The sequence below is a fragment of the Guillardia theta genome, assembly GCF_000315625.1.
Source record: "Guillardia theta CCMP2712 unplaced genomic scaffold GUITHscaffold_244, whole genome shotgun sequence".
Taxonomy (NCBI): domain Eukaryota; class Cryptophyceae; order Pyrenomonadales; family Geminigeraceae; genus Guillardia; species Guillardia theta.
In genome coordinates this window covers 23,949-46,248 of record NW_005434432.1, presented here as the reverse complement: position 1 = coordinate 46,248, position 22,300 = coordinate 23,949, and the positions used below count along the sequence as shown (strand labels likewise).

General features: G+C 54.8%; 7 protein-coding genes across 7 annotated transcripts; 3 read left to right on the top strand and 4 right to left on the bottom strand.

Annotated features, from left to right (window-relative positions):
• Positions 1–205: 205 nt before the first annotated feature.
• GUITHDRAFT_121647 (hypothetical protein) lies at positions 206–2,175 on the bottom strand (the record flags this gene model as incomplete). The annotated part of the gene is made up of 14 exons (XM_005819111.1): positions 206–270; positions 315–353; positions 396–460; positions 513–563; positions 605–659; positions 700–763; positions 814–885; positions 929–982; positions 1,031–1,093; positions 1,243–1,482; positions 1,539–1,745; positions 1,884–1,966; positions 2,051–2,110; positions 2,151–2,175. 14 exons carry the CDS (start codon positions 2,173–2,175, stop codon positions 206–208), a joined length of 1,143 nt encoding a protein of 380 aa, XP_005819168.1.
• A 444-nt stretch (positions 2,176–2,619) lies between these two features.
• On the bottom strand, positions 2,620–3,414 carry GUITHDRAFT_82550 (hypothetical protein; the record flags this gene model as incomplete). Its single annotated transcript, XM_005819110.1, has 1 exon — positions 2,620–3,414. A coding segment is annotated over one exon (795 nt), but the record flags the coding sequence as incomplete, so codon positions are not given.
• A 44-nt stretch (positions 3,415–3,458) lies between these two features.
• GUITHDRAFT_121646 (hypothetical protein) lies at positions 3,459–5,170 on the top strand (the record flags this gene model as incomplete). The annotated part of the gene is made up of 16 exons (XM_005819109.1): positions 3,459–3,545; positions 3,594–3,669; positions 3,712–3,767; positions 3,815–3,850; positions 3,903–3,956; positions 4,001–4,029; positions 4,085–4,117; positions 4,173–4,213; positions 4,258–4,305; positions 4,350–4,408; positions 4,454–4,593; positions 4,630–4,678; positions 4,735–4,797; positions 4,846–4,944; positions 5,005–5,050; positions 5,112–5,170. 16 exons carry the CDS (start codon positions 3,459–3,461, stop codon positions 5,168–5,170), a joined length of 975 nt encoding a protein of 324 aa, XP_005819166.1.
• Positions 5,171–6,475: 1,305 nt separating this feature from the next.
• Positions 6,476–9,014, top strand: GUITHDRAFT_148793 (hypothetical protein; the record flags this gene model as incomplete). The annotated part of the gene is made up of 13 exons (XM_005819108.1): positions 6,476–6,521; positions 6,571–6,711; positions 6,792–6,837; positions 7,044–7,083; positions 7,132–7,185; positions 7,234–7,349; positions 7,398–7,509; positions 7,555–7,977; positions 8,021–8,178; positions 8,340–8,489; positions 8,537–8,630; positions 8,859–8,948; positions 8,994–9,014. The coding sequence occupies 13 exons, from the start codon at positions 6,476–6,478 to the stop codon at positions 9,012–9,014; spliced, it is 1,491 nt and encodes a 496-aa protein (XP_005819165.1).
• Positions 9,015–9,156: 142 nt separating this feature from the next.
• Positions 9,157–10,756, bottom strand: GUITHDRAFT_121644 (hypothetical protein; the record flags this gene model as incomplete). Its single annotated transcript, XM_005819107.1, has 9 exons — positions 9,157–9,209; positions 9,260–9,312; positions 9,355–9,437; positions 9,500–9,560; positions 9,605–9,689; positions 9,829–9,908; positions 10,330–10,454; positions 10,524–10,649; positions 10,709–10,756. The coding sequence occupies 9 exons, from the start codon at positions 10,754–10,756 to the stop codon at positions 9,157–9,159; spliced, it is 714 nt and encodes a 237-aa protein (XP_005819164.1).
• Positions 10,757–11,766: 1,010 nt separating this feature from the next.
• Positions 11,767–17,010, bottom strand: GUITHDRAFT_121643 (hypothetical protein; the record flags this gene model as incomplete). The annotated part of the gene is made up of 14 exons (XM_005819106.1): positions 11,767–14,698; positions 15,046–15,134; positions 15,196–15,294; positions 15,341–15,409; positions 15,453–15,543; positions 15,583–15,626; positions 15,672–15,738; positions 15,779–15,843; positions 15,887–15,957; positions 16,013–16,058; positions 16,337–16,432; positions 16,541–16,603; positions 16,647–16,736; positions 16,783–17,010. The coding sequence occupies 14 exons, from the start codon at positions 17,008–17,010 to the stop codon at positions 11,767–11,769; spliced, it is 4,050 nt and encodes a 1,349-aa protein (XP_005819163.1).
• Positions 17,011–17,813: 803 nt separating this feature from the next.
• On the top strand, positions 17,814–18,182 carry GUITHDRAFT_121642 (hypothetical protein; the record flags this gene model as incomplete). The annotated part of the gene is made up of 1 exon (XM_005819105.1): positions 17,814–18,182. One exon carries the CDS (start codon positions 17,814–17,816, stop codon positions 18,180–18,182), a length of 369 nt encoding a protein of 122 aa, XP_005819162.1.
• Positions 18,183–22,300: the final 4,118 nt, after the last annotated feature.

Genomic DNA, 22,300 nt, shown 5'->3' with positions numbered 1-22,300 from the left:
CCTCCTCCTCCTCCTCCTCCTTTTTCGGCCTTGCTTCGCAACTTCTTTCCCATACCAAATGCCCTGCTGCTCCTGCTGCCCTGCCAGCCTCTCCTGCTGGTTTCTGAGTTGGTGAAAGGATGCGACCGAGCGGAGGTCAAGAGGGTGGACGCGTAAGGAGAGGGTATCGTTGAATGAAGGTGCATCAAACTGGTCAAGCTTGTCGCTAGCAGAGCTCTAGCGGGCGAATGGCGAGATCAAGCTCGCTGGAGGAGGAGACGACTCGTCCGCCTGCCCACCGTCAGGTCCCTGCCATCATCAAGAGCATGCTGTACCGGTCACCATGGCCAGGGCAAGGACCCACCCGTCATGAGCTGCCACAAGGTGAGGAGGAGAAGGAGCATTTTCCTACTCACTTGGAGTCTCTGAGAGGAGCGCATGCGAACTCAAGTCCCACACGTAGACCCCACCGTCGCTACACCTGCTCCTCCTCTCAGCCTTCCCTTCCCCCTCCTACCCCTCGCCATATTCACCCGGTGATAATCCGCTCCCGCGCCTCGTCCACGTGCATGTTCATCACCCACCTTCCTGAGGGTCAGCTGAACATCGGAGGAGGATGCAGTACCCGGTATGGTTGAGAGCTAGATCCACCGGTTGTCCACCAGCCAGGAGGTTCCATCCTGCTTTCGCGTCACCTCGAGGGCAGACGACCGTCCTCACCTCTCAGCGAACAATCCATGGACCCGCTCAGCAACAGCTCGCCAACTCTCCTCAAGCACCGGACCTGCTTGATCTTCACCTCCGCCATTCTTCCCTCCCTCCCTCCCTCCCTACCGGAGCCCCGTGACCCATCAGCCTCCTCACGAGCTTGAATGTGTCCGTTCTCCAAACATTGATCGCCCAGTCCTGCATGGCATGAGCAGGAAACAAACCCTCACCCCCACTTCACCTCCCCCGCAGAGAACAACAAGTTCTTCTCTTCCTGAGCCTCCAGCACTCGCACCTGTCCACCCCCTCGTCATCTCCTCCCTCCTCCTCCCTTTCTCCTCACTGGGCCCGCGTGATCGTCCAGCTCAGCGACTAGCTCAGGAGGCTTCACCCGCGTGTCCCACACCTGCTCTCAGCCTTTCATGAGTTCCTTCTTCTCTCTCATTGCTCCCATTTCGAACTCCCCTCCTCCCCTCCTCCCCTCAACTCACCTAGCCTCCCCTTCTCCCCTCCTCCCCTCAACTCCCCTCAACTCCCCTCCCCTCCCCTCCTCACCATGATCTTGCCGTGGAAGTCACCACTCACTAGCGCCCGGAAGAAGCCTCCATCACCCTCAACCTCCTCCTTCGTCCTGACCAGACTCCCCTTCCACTCGAACTTTCTGTCTCCTCCTCCTGCCTCCTCCACTCCTTCCCGCGTCGCGTTGACCAGGCCGAGGCTGAAGATGGAAGCGTCGTGTCCGTTCCATGTGACAGTGAGTGCAGTCTTCAAGTCCATGAAGGCGTTCATGGCGATCTGGGCAAGAAGTGAGTGAGAAGAGTGGGAGGAGATAGGACGAGGACGTCAAGTACCGGAGGGACTCCAGCGATCAACTTTTCGCCCTTGAAGGAGAGGAGGTTCCAACTCCAGATGTCGTTGTCTGCTCCGCCGCTAATGATCTGACCTGTCTCCGCAACGATCATCGTCGTCACGCCGCAGCGATGCCCGGCAAACTGCACGAGCTGCTTCCAAGTCTCCGTTTCCCACACTCGGATGCGACCTTCACCGTCTCCTGTCACCTGTGAAGACATTCAGCATGTTCCCTCACTTGCGTCCATCAATGCACACATATATCATCATAATGTCTCCTATCCCAACATCATCCTCTCTCTCGTCACCAACATCGTCTCATCATCATCATCTCAGTCATCCCTCACCAAGAGCTCTTCTCCCCCTTCTTTCGCCCTGGTGACTAACATGCTTAAGATTGGCATTTCCATGTCGTCGGTCCGAAGCTTCACTGTAAGTCAGCTTGATGGCAGCACAGGCATGCAACGGGAGTAGCTCTAGGAGCAGAGGAAGAGAAAGATCGAGCTGACCTCACTGATCGTCTCGTTGTATGTGAAGTTGTCGATGTCAAACTTCTCATACGTCCCCTCGCAGACTGCCAGCATCGTCAGTTTCACGAGCCTCTTCTAGTGTACAAGCCTCGTCTAGGTATTTTCCCATTCCAGACTAGTTTGAAGAGGCTCACCTGTCATTGGAGGCGGGAGCTGTTGATACATGTAGCGCTTGTTTGCTCCTCGCAACCTCAAACATCCTGCTCCGCGCAATGGTCGACTTTGCAAGGAAACGCCAGGATAGGAAGATGAAGACAAAACAGAAGCGTGAAGAGAAGCCAGTTTGAATTCATGTGCGAGCAGGTTGGGGGCGACGGGATAGATAAGGGGGGAGATGTAGGAGGAAAGATAAGGGGGGAGATGTAGGAGGATAGATAAGGGGGGAGATGTAGGAGGATAGATAAGGGGGGAGATGTAGGAGGATAGGTAAGAGAAGAGGGGCAGGAGGAGAGTACAAGTGAGGAGGGTAGAAGAGGAGACTTGAGTCGCTTCTACTTCATCCGCCTCAGAGTAAAGGACAGCTTCGATTTTCTGACGTTTCTTAGTCCCTTTATTAGCCTCTCTCTACGACCTTCCCAGGGCAGCAGACGCTCGCGGCATGGCGGAGGAGGCTGAGGAGGTACGATGCGACAGGAAGAGGAGGGAGACGGGGTGAAGAGAGGATGAGATAGGGAGTTGGAATCTGACAAGATATGCTGAGAGATGAAGATACATGCTGAGAGATGAAGATACATGCTGAGAGATGAAGATACATGCTGAGAGATGAAGATACATGCTGAGAGATGAAGATACATGCTGAGAGATGAAGATACATGCTGAGAGATGAAGATACGTGCTGAGAGATGAAGATACATGCTGAGAGATGAAGATACATGCTGAGAGATGAAGATACATGCTGAGAGATGAAGATACATGCTGAGAGATGAAGATACATGCTGAGAGATGAAGATACATGCTGAGAGATGAAGATACATGCTGAGAGATGAAGATACGTGCTGAGAGATGAAGATACGTGCTGAGAGATGAAGATACATGCTGAGAGATGAAGATACATGCTGAGAGATGAAGATACATGCTGAGAGATGAAGATACATGCTGAGAGATGAAGATACGTGCTGAGAGATGAAGATACATGCTGAGAGATGAAGATACATGCTGAGAGATGAAGATACATGCTGAGAGATGAAGATACATGCTGAGAGATGAAGATACATGCTGAGAGATGAAGATACATGCTGAGAGATGAAGATACGTGCTGAGAGATGAAGATACATGCTGAGAGATGAAGATACATGCTGAGAGATGAAGATACATGCTGAGAGATGAAGATACATGCTGAGAGATGAAGATACGTGCTGAGAGATGAAGATACGTGCTGAGAGATGAAGATACATGCCTGTGAAAGATGGGCTGCATTATCGTCTAATTTTGCTGCAGCTTAAGTGGAGATGCCATGTCGTCATCAAGCTCAACGGCCAGGTACGACATTTTGCTTGAAGATCCGCCTTGCTGATGGTTGGGAAGCAGCGGACTGAGCGATGCAAGTGTACGCTTCCGATCGAGTTTCGCAAGAAGTTCTTTAAGAAGAAGGAGATTAGCGCCGGTCACTTCCTCGTCCTCCCGTTCGCCCTCATTGTCTCTGCAGATCTTCCAATCTCAATCCCGAAGCTGAAGATCAAGCTCCCCACTCAAGCTGCTACGGTATATTGTTGGTTCGAAACTGATGGTGTCTGAATCAACATCGTCAGAAATCAGACTTGCCGCGATACAAAGTCTGGCCCAAGGTGACACTGACAGGTTGAATCGCTGATGTTTTCTTGACCTTTTTGACTGAAGGTGCATGGAGTTCCATTCCCGGGTCGAAGCAACCCTGTCAGCATTGTTATCAAGGTGAGAATTTCCTGCTTGTAACGCTGCTGAAGTTGCTGGTTCAGCTTGCTATCCCCGGCGCATGGGAAGACAGGTATATTGGTGTTGAAGGGGCTAGCGAGGAACGTATTGATCTGTTCTCACTCAAGCTCTGAAACGATCAAGCAAACACCTCGCTCCAGGTTTGCGCAGCATGTGCATGCATTGCCCTTCGCCCTGCTGATAAGGATATTATAGCGATGAGTACAACCCGGACGCAGACGTGGCAGAGCAAGAGGGTGATGTTGTTTTGTTCAAGTTCTCCGAGATGACATCATGACAGATGAGCTTTCGGACGAGATCTCTGATGGCAACGACAGCGTCTCGAGATGTGAGAGCAAGCTTGTTCTCCCAGTCGTTCACTCGTTCCCGAAGCTTCAAAACAATCAAGCAGGCGTAGTCGCGAACACGACATGCTAGCGCTGCCCATGATGGTGAGGCTAATCCGAATCGCGTTGGCTGTGACATGCTGGTGACAGAAAGAGAAGAGCGAAAGGAAGGAAGCAGATCCGATGACCCTCGCAAGACGAGCTGGTGCTGCCCTCAGGAACTTGTTGAGAGTGTGTGATCTCTCGCACAGAACATCTGCGAAGACGAAAGGAGCAATCGAACAAGTCAGGTGCTAGAGATCAGGGCCCTCGTGATGTCGCTGCAGGGAGAAAGATGAGAAGACAGCATCGACGATAGAGAGAATCCTGAATGCGGTGCTACTGACGCTCCCAACATCTGAGTCAGACGATGACGATGATGTCGAATGCAGGAGGGACAGTCTACCAGGAAACGAGAACGCGAAAAGAAGAAGGATCAGGAGCCGTCTACAGTGGTCAGGCAATAGTCCCAAGCAGCAGTTGGCGTTGAAATGTGAGCGCAGGCGAGGAAGGAGCGGAAGTGTGGGTCCATTGGGCCGCACATAAGGTGCATCTCAAACGCGGAGGGCATGACAGTCTCGGTGTCCAAGGACTGCGTCGCGGTGAGTGAAGGGAGAGGAGCGAGAGGAGGGGAGGGTTGAGACGTTGAGCTGGATAAGCAGCAGGATGCTCCTCTTCTCTTCCCTGTGCCGCAAGAGAGGCAGAAAGGTGAGGGGAGCGGAGGTGCAGGAGGTGCAGGAGGTGCAGGAGGCTGACTGCATGTCTGCAGGCCTCTACACTGAGCCACCTGCCCTCGTTGAGGTTCCATGGTGGGCCCTTGAGCCTTGAGGATGCTTGGCAGCCGACTCGAACGACCGACATGAACACGATGATCATTGTAATAGATGAAAAAGGACCGAACTTATGAAAGAGCAATATGACGTGTAGCACCGTGTGACCCGGCGGGGGCCTCGCAGGAGGCTGTCGCGCTGCTCAGCTGCTGCTGCTGCTCAGCTGCTGCTGCCGCAGTGCTCGCGGCTGCTGCTGCTGCTGCTGCTCACTGTGCTGCTGCTGCTTCTGATTGCTGCTGCTGGTAGCGCTGACTCTGTGAGCTGCCGCTTGTGAGAGTCGGTGGAGGTCAGTCACTTGACTCATCATCAAGTTGACTCGGCGCCGGGCGGCACCGGGCCCCGGCGGGGCACTGAAACCCGATGACCATAGACTACCCCCCCTTTCCAGCTCCCTCACCCACCTTCACCTACCCCTCCGTGATTGTCTACCCTACCAATGTTTACCAATACCCACAGGAATGATACCCTACCCCACCAAATTCCTCAATGTACCCCTCCTGTTACCCAATGTCTGCCCCGAGATCATAATACCCCACCCCCTTAATCTCGTCTAAACCCACCCTAGAAGATATTACTGTTGTATCACCCCTTGATTTCCCATGTAAATAACCTTGTGAACGAGGGTCATTACCCCTACCCCTCGATGATACTGTAGGATTACCCTACCATTTCCTATCCCGCCACCAAGCCCCTCCCCGCCACCAAGCCCTTCACCCATGCAGTGTCGGGCAACTCGCCGTGCTCCTCCCCTCCCTTGCTCTGCTGCCCACCGTCCTCTCCCTCCGGCTACATACACTTCCGCACCCATCGCCTCCTCCCCTCCGCCTCCCTTGTCATGCTCGTCCCAACCTCCTCGTCCTCTTGTGTGCATCAAACCCTCGCTGATCCCGCGCCTCATTGCGTCCTTGATGTCGAGCAAGTTCCTGATTTTCCTTCGCTTCTTTCTCCTTCTCTTAGTTCAGATTCTTGGCTTGAATGTGTCGATCGACGCTGACTCAGCCTCCTCCTCCTCCTCCTCCTCCTCCTCCTCCTCCTCCTCCTCCGCCTCCTCCTCCTTTCCCTCGTTCCCGCTCCCCGCCCTTCGCTCCCTCGCCCGGCCCCTCCCTCGGGGCCCCTCTCGCTCCTATCCTCTTCCTGGTTCTCCTCTTCCTTGCTTCTCGTGTACACATTTATCACTTGATTCGGGAAGGATACTGCTGGCTGGTTGTCCTGTCCTGCTCTTATCTTGTTTAGATCTCAGACCACGTCACATCAGTAGTGTTCTTGTCGCTGATCGGATCGTTGCCAAGGTTGTCATTGCAACATGGCAGCAAAGAGGTCTCGGGATCGGCTCTCTCCGCTGCCGCCAGGTGGGCGGCGCCTACTTCTTCTCGATGCACTCTGACATAACTTGAGCAGACGAGCTCTCTCGTGAGTTTGCCCTTACCCCGAAGACATGTCGGCTACAACTTTTAGACTCTCTGAACTCTCCTCCTGTCTCGGAAGGGTTCGGCTCTTCGATAACGCTGCCTGAATTGAAAGTTGGTCGGCAGGCGAATGGTGAGAGCGGAAGAGTTTTCAGGCTCCTGTCCGGCTTCTCCTTTCTCTGGATTCGCTTCCAATCTTCCCAACCTCAACAGTGTGGATCGGAAACGACCTGCAACGACATTTCACACTCCTTCATCTGTGAGATTCGATGCGAAATCTCCTCCTCCTTTGACCATCTCTCACAGCCTCTCGGCTACTTCACGCAAAGTGCCTTAGGATTTCTTCCTGGTTCACCCACAGTGACGAACTCTTCTGTTTCCTCCTGGGCCTTCCCGTCTCAAGAAATCTCCCCTCCAATGTCAATGAAAGATCATTATGTTTCATGTTGCCTGAATTGTTTGCAGAAGCAAAGACTTGAAAACGCCAGCCTCCTCCAACAAGAAAGTGAGGAGAACGTTGATTGAAGACTCGTCGCGAGAATCATCTTCTCAGCTGCTCACCCCCCGTTCACCTCAACTGCAGCTGATGTGCTTCGGAGAGAATGAGGTACGACTTGAGTTCTCGCAACGATGATCAAGACTCACAGCTGAGAAGGTAACAAGTGAGACTGTGTCCATTGGAGCCTTCGGCGACTTCATCAACAAGACTGGTAACACCAAACCAATCATTCTAGCGGGCCCAATGAGGCACAGGAGATATCAACTTAGAAGGTTGAGCTGCTTAGCTCTCTGTGGTCGGGGAATGACGAGGAAGGCCAGGAGCCTTGAGGTGGAGCTGAACCAAGAGGAGGTCTGTCACCTAGAGGGCGATGGAAGCAGCAGACTCTCCTACGGCAGCGAGTTCGATCGTGAGCTATCGCGAGAGGATGAGGTGAGGGCTGCTGTGACTTTGAGCTAGTGGATGAGGTAATGACAGGACAAGCAAGTCGAAGACAAACCGAAAATGAAGCCAAACAACGCGATGGCCCAGGAACCGGCGAAACATTCAAGCTCACACAAGACAGAACCTTCTCCTCCTCCAGCAACACCAACACCAACACCTCCAGCTGCCAAGGCATCGGCGACTAGCGGCATATCTACACCACCAACATCCACGACACCAACCACGTCAACAGTCAGGGCTGAAGTTCAAAAGGTTTCTTCCAACAGTCAGGCTATCGCAAGTACCACAAGCATGACGTCAAGTGTGTCGAAGTCGTCACGAGCTCGAGACCCTTCGAAGATGTGCAAGTGCAAGAAGTCGAAGTGTGTCCGCCAGTATTGCGTCTGCTTCCGTGCTGCTCTGCTCTGTGAAGGATGCGACTGCGTCGATTGTTACAACGACGGACAGCACGAGCAGGTGAGGAGAGGAGGGTAGAGGAAGCGGACTTAAGCTCCTGCAGGAACGACTTGCGGCCATCGAGCACATCAAAACTTCAGACCCGCTTGCCTTCGCGGACCGCGTGAGGGCGGAAGGTGACGCAGCAAGTGTGAGCGTAGAGAGCAAACCCAAGCAGCATGTCCGAGGATGCAAATGCAAGAATTCCAAGTGCCTAAAGAAGTGAGTCCGTTGCTTGTCTTGTCGTCCTTTTTGTCTCTCGCCCCATTTCTCTCTCCCGCTTCATTCCTCTCCTTCCCAGTGTCAGGTTTCCTCTCTTCACTCTCCTTCGCTCTATCTCTCCTTTGCCTCCGTCTGCTCGTTCACCCTCATCCTTGCTTCAGGTACTGCGAGTGCTTCGAGTTCGGCGTCAGCTGCTCCTCCAAGTGCGACTGCAAGGACTGCATGAACGGCAAGACGCTGCAGCCCCTCGAGCGCAACGATCCTCTTCCTTGTCAGGCGAAAACCCAGCTGGAGGCGGCAGGGCTCGTGGGGTAAGGACCGTGCTGGGCAAGGAGAGGGAGTGACGCAAAGCTCGCAGGACGTCAAAGGACAAGCCTCTTCCTACTCCCCTTCAGACTCCCAAGCGCGCTCATCTTCCGCCTTCTCCTGCTACCCCAGCTGTGCCTTCAGCTGTAAGTCACCCTCGTCATTCTACCCACCTCTCGCTTACTCAAAATCCTGCCTCAGCTTGCTAGCTTGAACTTCCATGGCGGCCTCAGTGCGTCTCCTGTCATCGCCTCCTCCACCACCCCCTCCTCTTCCTCCTCAACCTCTGCTTCGACCACCCCTTCTACCTCCTCTGTTTCCACCACTAAGGTACCGGGTGAGAGGCTTCAGTCGCCGCCTATGACTTGACTCAGGTTCTTCCTCGCACGCCTCTCGATGGAGGAAGCAAACTCAACGGGCCGGCAGCTGTGAGCATGCAGAGAGAGCGAGAGGAGACGGGGAAGGTGAAAACGAGGAGGTGTGTCTCACTCGCTGATGGTATGCAGCAGAACTTTGCGCTTGCCTCGTGATTTTCTTCTTGTCTCTCATCTCATTATTCTTTATGTTGTCCTTCCACTTGATTCCTATTACACACAACCTCCCAACTATGTACATGGACCAGCACAGCACCAGCAGCGCATCTGGGCTCGTGCCTCCTCCCAGCGTCTCTCTTCAATCATCCTCCAGCATATCCAGAAGGCTCTCGTTCTGTGCCTGCGCAAGGCCTGGCATGCAGCAGTCAGACTAGTCTGACTTGCACGCCCTCCTTGCTCACTTCTCCTGTAGATTTTGAGCTCCTGCTCCATGCTTGACTGCGGGCGCTGCAAACTGAGGAGAGTGAGATAGGACCAGGATCAGTTTTTGCTTCACCTGCCCGCGAGGGAGCAGCGAGTGGAGAAGCGACCATGAGCGATGACTTTGTTGACAGCATCGCGAAGTTTGTGCGAAGACACCTGGAAAAGAAGTGAGGGGAGGAAGGTCGGGAGGGAAAGCTCGCCTCCTCCGTCTTCTTGACGTCCTTGAACAAGGGAGGGTCGTTGGCCATCACGATGGAGCTGAGCAGGACGATGGTCTCCCTGAGCCTCGTCAGAGTGAGGGAGCGACAGAGCTGCAGCCTGACGCGCTCACGGAGGCCTCGCGGATGAGCTCGTGCAGGGACGCGACTCGGAGCTGCTCCCACGGCTGCTGGTAGACGAGACTTCGACCTGGACGAGACCATCAGAAAGGGAGGCAGGGAGAGCAAGACGGCAAGAGGAAGAAGGGGAAGGGCACAAGGAGGTGAAGCCGAAGAAGTAAACAAGCACGATGAGGAGGAGGAGGGGAGGGAAGAAACATTAGCAGCACCTTGAGGTCCCAACATGTTGAGGTTACTGGTGGTCTGGTTCCACATCTCCTCTAGGTCAAGAGGAGATGTCAAGCTGCACCTGCCGGGAGTCAAACTTCTCCTCCTCTACCCCCTCCTCCTCCTCTTCTACCCCCTCCCTCCTCCTCCCTCCTCCTCCTCCTCCTCCTTCTCCTCGCCCTCCTCCTTCTCCTCCTCCTCCTCCTCTACCCCCTCCCTCCTCCTCCCTTCTCCTCCTCCTCCTCCTCCCTCTGCTCCCTTCTCTTGCCCCCTCGCTCACTTGCGCGAGGCAGGTTGAGTAGGTTGGTGCAGCTGAGAAGGACGGCACAGAATCCTGACCTGCATGAAGAAATTCTGCCGCAAGCTGCCATGACCCTCCATTAGATTTCAAAGCCTCACTCTCCCTCTCCCAACCTCTTTCCCCCCACACACACACACTTTCCCTCTCCTCTTCCTCCCCTTCTCCTTGTTTACTTTTGAAGCTCCTCGCATGCTCGCGTCACCCTGATGTCTCCCGTTTCTTGTCCTTCGCTCTGCCCGTCAGCGTCTCCTCAACCCTTGGACTCTCACCCGCTGCCTCGTTGGCTCCAAAAGGCTTCCGCGCCGCTCGCCGAAGAAGAGGATTCACCTGCAGCGTGACGAGCGACAAGATACAGTCAAGCAGCGATGAGGAAGGACGCAAGCATGAGAGCAGCACCAAAGAGAGGTAACGAGGTTGCCCGTCTGGTCGTCTCAGGCGGTTTGAAACGACTTGAAGGAGGATGCGGAAGAGACCGTCAACCGAAACACCCTTGAGGTTGCCCATGCCCAACTCGCGATAATCCTAAGGAGAATAAGACGAGGGCAGGAAGTGAGACAAGAGCAGAGAAGTCGCTGACTTACAATCGCCGAGAGACTCTTGCACTCCAGCATCGCCCGTCGATTCATCATCAAGAAGGTTCGCCCGCACACCTCTCGCTCTCCCCATGACACTCGCGTGCGCAGCAGAAACTCCCTGTGATCAGTAGGAGCACAAATAAGAAGAGGAAAACGCGCGGGAGATCAGGGTGGAGGTAGCAGAGAGAGTGGCAGCAATGGTAGACGAGAAAGACCTCTCGAACACTTGGCGAAGGCGGCAGGAAAGCTCGTCCATGAGGAGAATGACGAGTCGAAAGCATCTAGAAAAAGAGTGAGGATGAAAAAGTAGAGGGAGAGGAGGAGGCGAGGAGGAGGAGGAGGAGGAAGCGAGGAGGAGGAGGAGGAGGCGAGGAGGAGGAGGAGGAGGAGGGCGAGGAGGAGGAGGAGGAGGCGAGGAGGAGGAGGAGGAGGCGAGGAGGAGGAGGAGGAGGAGGGCGAGGAGGAGGAGGAGGAGGCGAGGAGGAGGAGGAGGAGGCGAGGAGGAGGAGGAGGAGGAGCACCTGCTTGTCGTGTCTTCCATGGCAGTTGACAGACAAATAGTTTAGTTATATATTTGACTAAACATAAACTTATTCATTTTCTCTGACTCACTTTACTGACTTTCTGGCTCGTCGGGGTAAACCGTGAGGCGGGCTTGTTTGGAAGTAGACAAAAAAAAGAAGTCAAGACAAGCTACACTGAAGTTTGCCTTTCCTTTTTCAGTCAATAAAGCTCTGCAAGAAGTTTTGAAGTACAACAAAACCAATGATGCACCTCAAAGCTCACTGACTAACTTCATGCTGCAGCCAAACGGGATGAGATCGACTCTCATGCCTTCGAGCCAACAATACAAGACTAGATCTCTCAGAGACGAAGTGAAGAACCATTGTTGAATCATTTCGCTTGTTCTTTCGAAGAAGCATGTCAAGAGTATTAACTTGGAACCCGGAAGAAGACGAAGCCTTAGACTCCGAACAAACGAGAAAGAGGAAGGGAGGAAGAGTGACTCATCAGTTGTGGCACTGAGTGGAGGAGGGGAAAGAAGAAGAGAAGGAGGAGGAGGATCAGGAGGCGTCGAGTTTGCCTATCTCATACTTCCTTTCCGTCCAGTCGATTGTTGCTCGCCCGCTTCTCTCGAGCACTTTGGAAGCCTGCAGGTCTTGAAGCTCGAGCTTTAGCACGACCTTTCCCGCTGGGAGCCTACCGAGCTTCAGCTGGGTCTCATGGCTGCTGCCCGCAAACTGACGCGGGAGGAGAGTGTGTTGAGAGAAGAGCTTATGCAAGGGCATCCGATCGCTCGCTTGCAGCACGCTCACATAGATTTGATACCCGACGCCCTCGCACAGCCCTTGAGCTGTGACTCGCAGCACGTGCCCTTCTTTTGACACCTCCACGCGGTCAGCTGGCACCAAGCGCAGCCCTGCCATGCTGCAGCCGTCGGCCTTGAAGGCTGGCACGAGGTAGGAGCGGATAGCGACGTTGGGCTGCGGGTCAACTTGATTGGAGAACAGCATCGCATGGAACCGCTGCCTTCCTCGAGTGTCTGGTGGGCCCCAGCCCGGATACATTTGTTGCCCCATGGCGAAGAGGCGGACGTTGAGTTGTCTCTGCTTGATCTGAGAGGAGGCGTGCACGAGGAAACCCATGGGAAGGACGAGGAAGGAGTAGCCGAGCAGCGCAGCCTCCAGAGTAAGGGAGGACTTGTCCCAGCCCCAACTGATGTAGCCGTCATCATACATTCCAGCCCCATGCCTGCCCATCCACGAGCTGCGGTTGACGACCACATAAGGCTCGTAGCCTGTGATGTAGTCGACCTCGTACGCGACGCTGGTGTTGAACCACCTGCTGTACTCGGTCGGAGCATGGTAGACTCCAGCTTCTGTCCACCGGTGGGAGGGCGACCAGAGGCCGCAAGGCATTGCAGGAATGTTGACCTGACAGGCGTCGAAGCTCGTGACGAGGTCAAGGAAGGTGACGGCATGAGTCCTCACGAGCAGCGACTTGTTGTGCAGCTCGACATGCGCGTAAGGAGGCCAGGCACCATTGCTCTTGAAGGATGGCACGACCAGCAGCTGCTGGGACGTGACAGTCGAAGTTTGATAGAGAAGTCGAATCTGATGCGCAAGGGAGTCTGACGGGATCATGTCAACGTCGCTGTACAAGACGAGGTCGCTCTTTGCTATGGCACATGAAATCTTTCGGAGCATGTTGATCGGAAAGACAGCGAAACGAGCTTCCGCGTCAGCATCAGGACAAAGAGTGAGCATTACGATCTCCAGTTGCCTGCCGCGAGAAGAGAACCACGGGCCGAGTGAGTCTCTCACGAAGCGCCTGATCTGCTGCTCGTCTGACTGAGATCGCGCGTAGAAGGCAACCGCCATGTCCTCCTTCCAGTGAGCTGCTACATTGACCAGCACGACCGCGCGATCCACCGTAGCGACAGTCACGAGAGTGACAGGCAGCTCCTTATCGGAAAGCGATGTTGAGCTTGCAGCGGGGGCAGAGAAAGGAGCATCCTTGTAGGGCAAGGAGCCGTTGAAGAGAGGACTACCAGAGGAAGACCACAGGTAAGAAACCTGACAGGAGGCAACAGACACTATTTTCCTCGTCAGCTTCGCCAAAATCGTGTCCTCACCTTCGATTTGTGAGTGATCGTCAAACAGCATTGCATGCACTACGAACTCTCCAGGCCAGAAGGAGGAGATGTCATGCTTGATGAACTGCAATGCATCGCCATGGAAGACCTCGGTCTTCTCGAACATCACCAGCCCGGTCTCCTTGAGAGTTATGAACAAAACGATCTTGTATCTGCTTCCTTTGGCCAAGCCAGCCATGTTGACTTGCACAGTGAAAGTTTCTAGCGCGTGTACTGTCTCGCCTGGGAAAAATGAAAGGTGTATAGAGCACAAGAGGTCCTCCGGGTGAGGGGCCACCGAGTTGGCGGCTGGGGTAGGAGGAAGAGCCGGAGTATGAAGTTCGGAAGAGGGTGGTGACATGTGGTCGGCAAGGGAGCACTCGTTCATGACGCACCTGTTAAAGTTGAAAAACTTTCGAAGTTGTAGAGCTGGTTTGAGGCTTGCAGGCAAGTCGTCCTTGAGCTCTGTAAGAGCAACGAACAGAGAATATTCCTTCCCCGAGGGAATAGCAAGTGAAACATTGAAGGGACCTTGTTTGCAGTCCAGGTCAAGCAGCAGAACTTTGTTGGACACTTCAAGAGTCTCTGTCTCTGTCACAGCAACCAAGACCAGGCATGTTCCTCGCAGAACACCGCAAAGATACAAGGGGATCTCGACCTCTTGCCCGTTTAGTTTGACGGTATTGAGCAAAAGAGAGGCTGGTGAGCCAGTGCTGAGATTATGCGGCGGCGATACACGAGCATCTGTCTTGACTTGAAAGTTATGATGAGAGGAGAAGAGTAGCTCTGGTTTCGATTCGCTCTTGTCAGAGGAGAACAGCATGACGCTCACCAGGTGCGCACCAGGCAGCGCATGCTCGTAGGTGAAGGACAAGCATCTGGCGTGCGATGAGAACGTCTCTGGAGACGTCAGGTACTCTTTCATGACTAGGACGTCAAGAGCTCGTCGTAGCTGCAGCTGCAGCATGTACACATCATCTCGTCCTCGACCCTCAAAGTTGATTGCGATCAGCACCCGGTCACCGACTGAGGCCTCCTTATTGGTGTTCCAGCCAACCTCTGCAGTGTCTGAGGAGAGCTTGAAAGATGCTGAGATGTCAGACGATGACGGGCAGGGACATGCAGCAGCTGAGACAGCCAAGTGATGGGAGTCAGAACCTTGATGCCCAGGGTCATAGAGACAATTTGCAGCGGAAGTTGACGGGGGCTGAAGAAAAGATCGGGTGGGATCTTCTAAAAGAGATGAAGAGGAGGAGGAGGAAAGTCTTGCTGGCATCGTAGTTGTCGTCATCATCATCACCACCACCATCGTCATCTTCATCTTCATCTTCATCTTCATCTCCATCGCTGTTCGAGAGCAGCTGGGGGAAAAAAGACCCAAGTCCGCCCCAGATACAATGATTGATCGCCGTTACAGTATACGTTACGAGTCCGTCCTTGTGGTCACTTTCTGAGGCGGACTCGTCCGATGGTAGTGAGAGGCGAAGATAACGAGAACCGCGGCTGGGCTTAACAGTGTCAAGACTAGAGGTACGACTTTGATTCATCCACTTGATTTACTCGTCAGATTCAAACGAATTCTGCGTCCCAAATCATCGAAGGGATACGCTAGAGTCCAATTTATCGGCTCCTGCAAGGGATGCAAGGAGGTGATGTTCATCGTAATGCTGAGAGCAAGTCAAGCCGGAGGCGGGATTAAAAATCTCACTTGGTCATGTACTCGTGTAGGAATGCTCGTTCGGCTTCGCTCTCTTCATCGAACGTTTGATCCACATGAGCGATGGTGAAGTTGGTGTCCTGGGGAAGTGAATCAGCTGGGAATGACAAAGACCCCTCGCTTCTCCATCCAGCTTCTCACCCGGTAGACGACAGGCAAAGAGAAGTTCTCCAGGTCAATCACAACATTCTCCTCGACGAGCGTCTTCGGTCGGTCATCGTCACTCCACAGCTTGTTGCCCTGCCCGAGCTTGTCATCCTCGCATGCTGATCACCCTCTTGCTCACCAGCAGCGAGACATTTCTGAGCGCTAGCGATGCTCGATCTTTGCCATGGTGACCCACACAAAAAGCGCTCTGAACGACACGCGTGAGCTCACAACTCACAACCTTCTCGCACCTTGTGGTTCTGCGTCAATGTGCAGTTGGACATGCTGACGTGAGCCTCGTCATGGAGGTAGATGGCGAAGCGGTTGTGAGACACGTCACAGCTGCTGGGGGTGAGAAAGCAACAGGACGAGCAACAAGACCTTTCGAAAACAACGGAGGCGTTGAATGAGACGTCAGCTCCCACCTGACGGCACACAGATCGGCTCACGTCTCTCTATGTCTACAAAACCTGAAAGTCTTGGACCTCGCACCCGACAAACTTCACAACGCTCTGACCCCAAGCGAACATTCCATACCTGACACCTTCAGCCTCGACCAGCGCTCAAAGCGACTCACCCATGAGTGCCGATGTTTGTAAGCTCGACAGGTAACAAGATGCAATCAAGCAGACTGACTCTTGACTGAGGTCCGTGAGCACCTCTCCTCCCTCCCCCTCTTCCTCACATTTCCGCTAGCCGCCAGCACTCCCGTCAAGGGCCCAGGAAATACTCTAACGCACAAATCACTCTCACATTCTCAAAGTAGCAACAGGGTCAAACTTCAGCTGACAATTCTCGATCCTCCAGTCACCGTCCCCAATGTTGAGCGTCAGTCCTCCCCCCACTCCCGGCATGTGCTGCCAACGACATCACCACCAAAACCTCCTCCTCCACCTCCTCCTCCTCCTCATCATCATCATCATCATCATCATCATCATCATCATCATCCCCCTCCTCCTCCTCTTCCTCCTCCTCCTCCCCCTCTTCTTCCTCCTCTCACATACATACGTCAACTCCTCCTCCTCTCACATACAACTATCGACACCCCTCTTCCTCTCCGATACATGAGTAGAAAGCAGCATGACGTCTTTGAAGATGCCCGAAGAGCCCAGGGCCATCAACCATTCTCCGTCACCTGCATCAGCCTCAACGCCTCAACCAGCAGAGCTGACCACATACAACACACTCCATCTTCGCCACGGAAGTCCAGGTGGGATCGAATGATCAACGCCTACGATGCGTCAGGGTCGGAGGTGAAGACGAGCATGAGTTCCTGAGGGTCTTTGAAGCACTGCTTCCTGTCCGACCATCCCCCCCACTCGTACTCTCCGCATTTCACGCGGATCTTCTGCCCACTCGCTGGGGTCCACTCGTAAGTCTCGGGGAGGACGGCTTCGCCGTACTGCCAACAAGCTCAGCTCCAACCCCATCAATAGCGAACGCACGTTGTTGATGTCCGGGTCGAGAATCTTGCCTGCTTCTCGCTCCATCTCCGAGGGCATGGTGACGTATCTCTTGAGCTGCCCACATGCCAACTACGCCGATACCATGAGATGAGGAGATACCTGCAGACAAGCAGACCTTCACGGCTTCTGCGACTCCTTTGCAGTCTGTCGGCACCACAATCGTCTCCGACTTCCCATCCTCTCCTCCTCTCAGCCTGATGCCTCCTCCATGCTCAGACTGACTGATAGCCGCTCTTCGATGACTGACTCGATGAGATTGCTCAAAGCTGCAAGATGCTGCAGCAGTCAAGTAAACAAGAAATGAGACGCTGCATAGAATCTCCGTGACAAAATTCGAATTCATTTGTTATAGTTGAGCTCGATTAAGCAAGATCCGACATCAAATCATTGTCTTCATTGTCTTGAACCTGGAACATCTGACATCAAGTTAGCATTGACGGCTTCTCAACCCATGCTCCATTCCTTCATTTCACTTCCCTCCCACCATTGCCCTCCTGGGTACATAACATCTGCTGAGGCGGGTTGTTTCAAACTTGACCCTCGGAGCGGCCTCAGGGCTGCCGGGACTCGGGCCGCGGGCCGGGCCGCGGCGCGGCGGCCGCGGGCCCGGGGCGTGAAAGTTCCGGCGAAGCCAGTTCATGTCACTGGCAGTCGGTGCGATCATCGCAGGTGCGGTCCGGTATGCGTCTCATTCCTTCGGCGGCGGCCGCAGCGACATCGCTCAGCGGCACATGCCGTGATGGCGCGGGGCCGGCGGCGGGATTGTCCCGCGCGCAGCCTTAGGTGAAGGTATCGACGGTTAAGTTTGGGGGACAGCAGTCGGCAGGATTGGGTTTGGTTCTCGCTGTCTTTTCTCTTCTCGACGTTTGGCCTGTGCGACAGTGTCAGGGTCAAGCCTCCTCGCGGTCGGAGTCTCTCCTGATTGTCCTACGGCACTGATTTTTGACCGGCCGCGGGCGTAAAACTGTTTAAAGGAATTAAAACAAAAGTTTGATTTGTTTCTCTGTAATTTGAAATACTCATAAGAGCCTCATAAAAGTTAGTTCGACAGGTGAGCTCAAAACATCGTGGTGGGAACGAACAAAGAATTGGAGGCAACAAACAGACTCATCTCGTGATCTCGTTGTCAACACAACAAAAAGAAAGATGTGTGAGATGGAGATTGCAGGAATCAATACCTTCCTGAACACAATGCTCGAAATAACCATGGAACTTATCTGGATAGAACAGGATTCAAATAAAATTGATGAGATTGAGATAATACAGCTGAAAATACTCAAATTGAACAAAAAGATGAAAAAGCTGCAGACCCTTCGTCAACAGCGCAACGAGCTGGAAGCAAGCTCTAAGGAGCTGGAAGGAGAGCTGCAGACCCTTCGTCAAGCCCAGGCACACACGCAGCAGGAGCGCAACGAGCTGGAAGCAAGCTCTAAGGAGCTGGAAGAAGAGCTGCAGACCCTTCGTCAGTCCAGCACACACGCAGCAGGAGCGCAACGAGCTGGAAGCAAGCTCTAAGGAGCTGGAAGGAGAGCTGCAGACCCTTCGTCAAGCCCAGGCACACATGCAGCAGGAGCGCAACGAGCTGGAAGCAAGCTCTAAGGAGCTGGAAGGAGAGCTGCAGACCCTTCGTCAAGCCCAGGCACACACGCAGCAGGAGCGCAACGAGCTGGAAGCAAGCTCTAAGGAGCTGGAAGGAGAGCTGCAGACCCTTCGTCAAGCCCAGGCACACACGCAGCAGGAGCGCAACGAGCTGGAAGCAAGCTCTAAGGAGCTGGAAGGAGAGCTGCAGACCCTTCGTCAAGCCCAGGCACACACGCAGCAGGAGCGCAACGAGCTGGAAGCAAGCTCTAAGGAGCTGGAAGGAGAGCTGCAGACCCTTCGTCAAGCCCAGGCACACACGCAGCAGGAGCGCAACGAGCTGGAAGCAAGCTCTAAGGAGCTGGAAGGAGAGCTGCAGACCCTTCGTCAAGCCCAGGCACACACGCAGCAGGAGCGCAACGAGCTGGAAGCAAGCTCTAAGGAGCTGGAAGGAGAGCTGCAGACCCTTCGTCAAGCCCAGGCACACACGCAGCAGGAGCGCAACGAGCTGGAAGCAAGCTCTAAGGAGCTGGAAGGAGAGCTGCAGACCCTTCGTCAAGCCCAGGCACACATGCAGCAGGAGCGCAACGAGCTGGAAGCAAGCTCTAAGGAGCTGGAAGAAGAGCTGCAGACCCTTCGTCAAGCCCAGGCACACACGCAGCAGGAGCGCAACGAGCTGGAAGCAAGCTCTAAGGAGCTGGAAGGAGAGCTGCAGACCCTTCGTCAAGCCCAGGCACACACGCAGCAGGAGCGCAACGAGCTGGAAGCAAGCTCTAAGGAGCTGGAAGGAGAGCTGCAGACCCTTCGTCAAGCCCAGGCACACACGCAGCAGGAGCGCAACGAGCTGGAAGCAAGCTCTAAGGAGCTGGAAGGAGAGCTGCAGACCCTTCGTCAAGCCCAGGCACACACGCAGCAGGAGCGCAACGAGCTGGAAGCAAGCTCTAAGGAGCTGGAAGGAGAGCTGCAGACCCTTCGTCAAGCCCAGGCACACACGCAGCAGGAGCGCAACGAGCTGGAAGCAAGCTCTAAGGAGCTGGAAGGAGAGCTGCAGACCCTTCGTCAAGCCCAGGCACACACGCAGCAGGAGCGCAACGAGCTGGAAGCAAGCTCTAAGGAGCTGGAAGGAGAGCTGCAGACCCTTCGTCAAGCCCAGGCACACACGCAGCAGGAGCGCAACGAGCTGGAAGCAAGCTCTAAGGAGCTGGAAGGAGAGCTGCAGACCCTTCGTCAAGCCCAGGCACACACGCAGCAGGAGCGCAACGAGCTGGAAGCAAGCTCTAAGGAGCTGGAAGGAGAGCTGCAGACCCTTCGTCAAGCCCAGGCACACACGCAGCAGGAGCGCAACGAGCTGGAAGCAAGCTCTAAGGAGCTGGAAGGAGAGCTGCAGACCCTTCGTCAAGCCCAGGCACACACGCAGCAGGAGCGCAACGAGCTGGAAGCAAGCTCTAAGGAGCTGGAAGGAGAGCTGCAGACCCTTCGTCAAGCCCAGGCACACACGCAGCAGAGCGCAACGAGCTGGAAGCAAGCTCTAAGGAGCTGGAAGGAGAGCTGCAGACCCTTCGTCAAGCCCAGGCACACACGCAGCAGAGCGCAACGAGCTGGAAGCAAGCTCTAAGGAGCTGGAAGGAGAGCTGCAGACCCTTCGTCAAGCCCAGGCACACACGCAGCAGAGCGCAACGAGCTGGAAGCAAGCTCTAAGGAGCTGGAAGGAGAGCTGCAGACCCTTTCGTCAAGCCCAAGGCACACACGCAGCAGGAGCGCAACGAAGCTGGAAGCAAGCTCTAAGGAGCTGGAAGGAGAGCTGCAGACCCTTCGTCAAGCCCAGGCACACACGCAGCAGGAGCGCAACGAGCTGGAAGCAAGCTCTAAGGAGCTGGAAGGAGAGCTGCAGACCCTTCGTCAAGCCCAGGCACACACGCAGCAGGAGCGCAACGAGCTGGAAGCAAGCTCTAAGGAGCTGGAAGGAGAGCTGCAGACCCTTCGTCAAGCCCAGGCACACACGCAGCAGGAGCGCAACGAGCTGGAAGCAAGCTCTAAGGAGCTGGAAGGAGAGCTGCAGACCCTTCGTCAAGCCCAGGCACACACGCAGCAGGAGCGCAACGAGCTGGAAGCAAGCTCTAAGGAGCTGGAAGGAGAGCTGCAGACCCTTCGTCAAGCCCAGGCACACACGCAGCAGGAGCGCAACGAGCTGGAAGCAAGCTCTAAGGAGCTGGAAGGAGAGCTGCAGACCCTTCGTCAAGCCCAGGCACACACGCAGCAGGAGCGCAACGAGCTGGAAGCAAGCTCTAAGGAGCTGGAAGGAGAGCTGCAGACCCTTCGTCAAGCCCAGGCACACACGCAGCAGGAGCGCAACGAGCTGGAAGCAAGCTCTAAGGAGCTGGAAGGAGAGCTGCAGACCCTTCGTCAAGCCCAGGCACACACGCAGCAGGAGCGCAACGAGCTGGAAGCAAGCTCTAAGGAGCTGGAAGGAGAGCTGCAGACCCTTCGTCAAGCCCAGGCACACACGCAGCAGGAGCGCAACGAGCTGGAAGCAAGCTCTAAGGAGCTGGAAGGAGAGCTGCAGACCCTTCGTCAAGCCCAGGCACACACGCAGCAGGAGCGCAACGAGCTGGAAGCAAGCTCTAAGGAGCTGGAAGGAGAGCTGCAGACCCTTCGTCAAGCCCAGGCACACACGCAGCAGGAGCGCAACGAGCTGGAAGCAAGCTCTAAGGAGCTGGAAGGAGAGCTGCAGACCCTTCGTCAAGCCCAGGCACTCTCAAAGCCTCGGTCGTCGGCACGGTCCGAGGTTGCAGATGCTGATCGATCTGATTTCATCATCGATAATGGAAGGGGAAGAATTGAAGCAGGGTTTGCTTCTGACGAGGTTCTTATTCTCATATTCGTTTATGTCATGGTGAGTCAGATGTGTATGGGCAAGGCTGGAGCCGTTACGACCAAAGCTTTGGTCAGGTCTAGGAATGGGACTGGCAATGTGACTGACGTATCAGATGTGGATGAGACTGATGGTGGGGCTGAGGCTGTAGTGGATGCTGGATATGAAGCTTCTGGCGCTGAGGTGGAAGATACAGATGACGCTTGGGCTCAGGCTGATACAGTGGCTGGGGCTGGGGCTGGGACTGGACTTGCAGATAAGGCGGAAGCCAAGGTATTGCATGAGGCTGGAGCTGGAGCTGGCGCTGAAGCTGGCGCTGGAGCTCGACCACAGGATAAAATTCGAGATGGGGCTGGAGATGTGGCTGGCACTAGGGAGGGCGGACAGAAGCTCCGGGATCTTGGATTGAATCAAAGAAAAATTGTGGGAGCTCAGCTTCGCTGCCTTTCATTGATCAATGCAAATAATAAAGGAGAGGCTGGGTCTCAAGCTCTTTCTGACCCAGGGAAAGGAAAGACGGATAAGGCTAAGACTGGAGCACAGAGTGTGGGTAGAACTGGAACTGAAGAAGAGGCTGGAGCTGAGGTAGCAGATACGGCGGAAGCCGGGTCTTTGCACAAGGTTGCATTTCTTACTGACATAGGAGCCCGGATACGCCGTCAGAAAAAGGGAGCCAAGCAGGAAGAGCAACAGGGGTTTCAATCACCAGCCTTGAAGCCAGACAGGAGGGTAGCGCAGGCAGCACTTCAAGCCGTAGATGAATGTGACGACTCGAGGACGTCATACAGTGATGCTGTGCCTTGTGATCCTGCTGAGGCTCAGGCTGGAGACGACGCCGAGGCTTTGACTTGGGGCGGGGCTGGAGCAAAGACTGAGGCTGAGACTGCGCATAACGATTGGGGAGAAGCGACGTCTTGGCACCCAGCAGTCAGCCTCAGACCGTCAGACGAGGAGGTCAAGCCTGATGCAGAGGCAGGGGCTCGGGCAGGAAAGGGCAATGGGCCTGAGCATAAGATCGTGCCTGTGCTGAGATCAACGGAAGCTCAAGGAGGCCGTGAACGAATCTACGCAGCGGATCCTCAGGGACACGGGCCCCAGGCTGATAAGCGGAGTGCGTCTGTTGAGCAAGATCAACTCTCTATGATGCAGGAAGAGGAGGTCACAATGGCCGAGCATACACTCA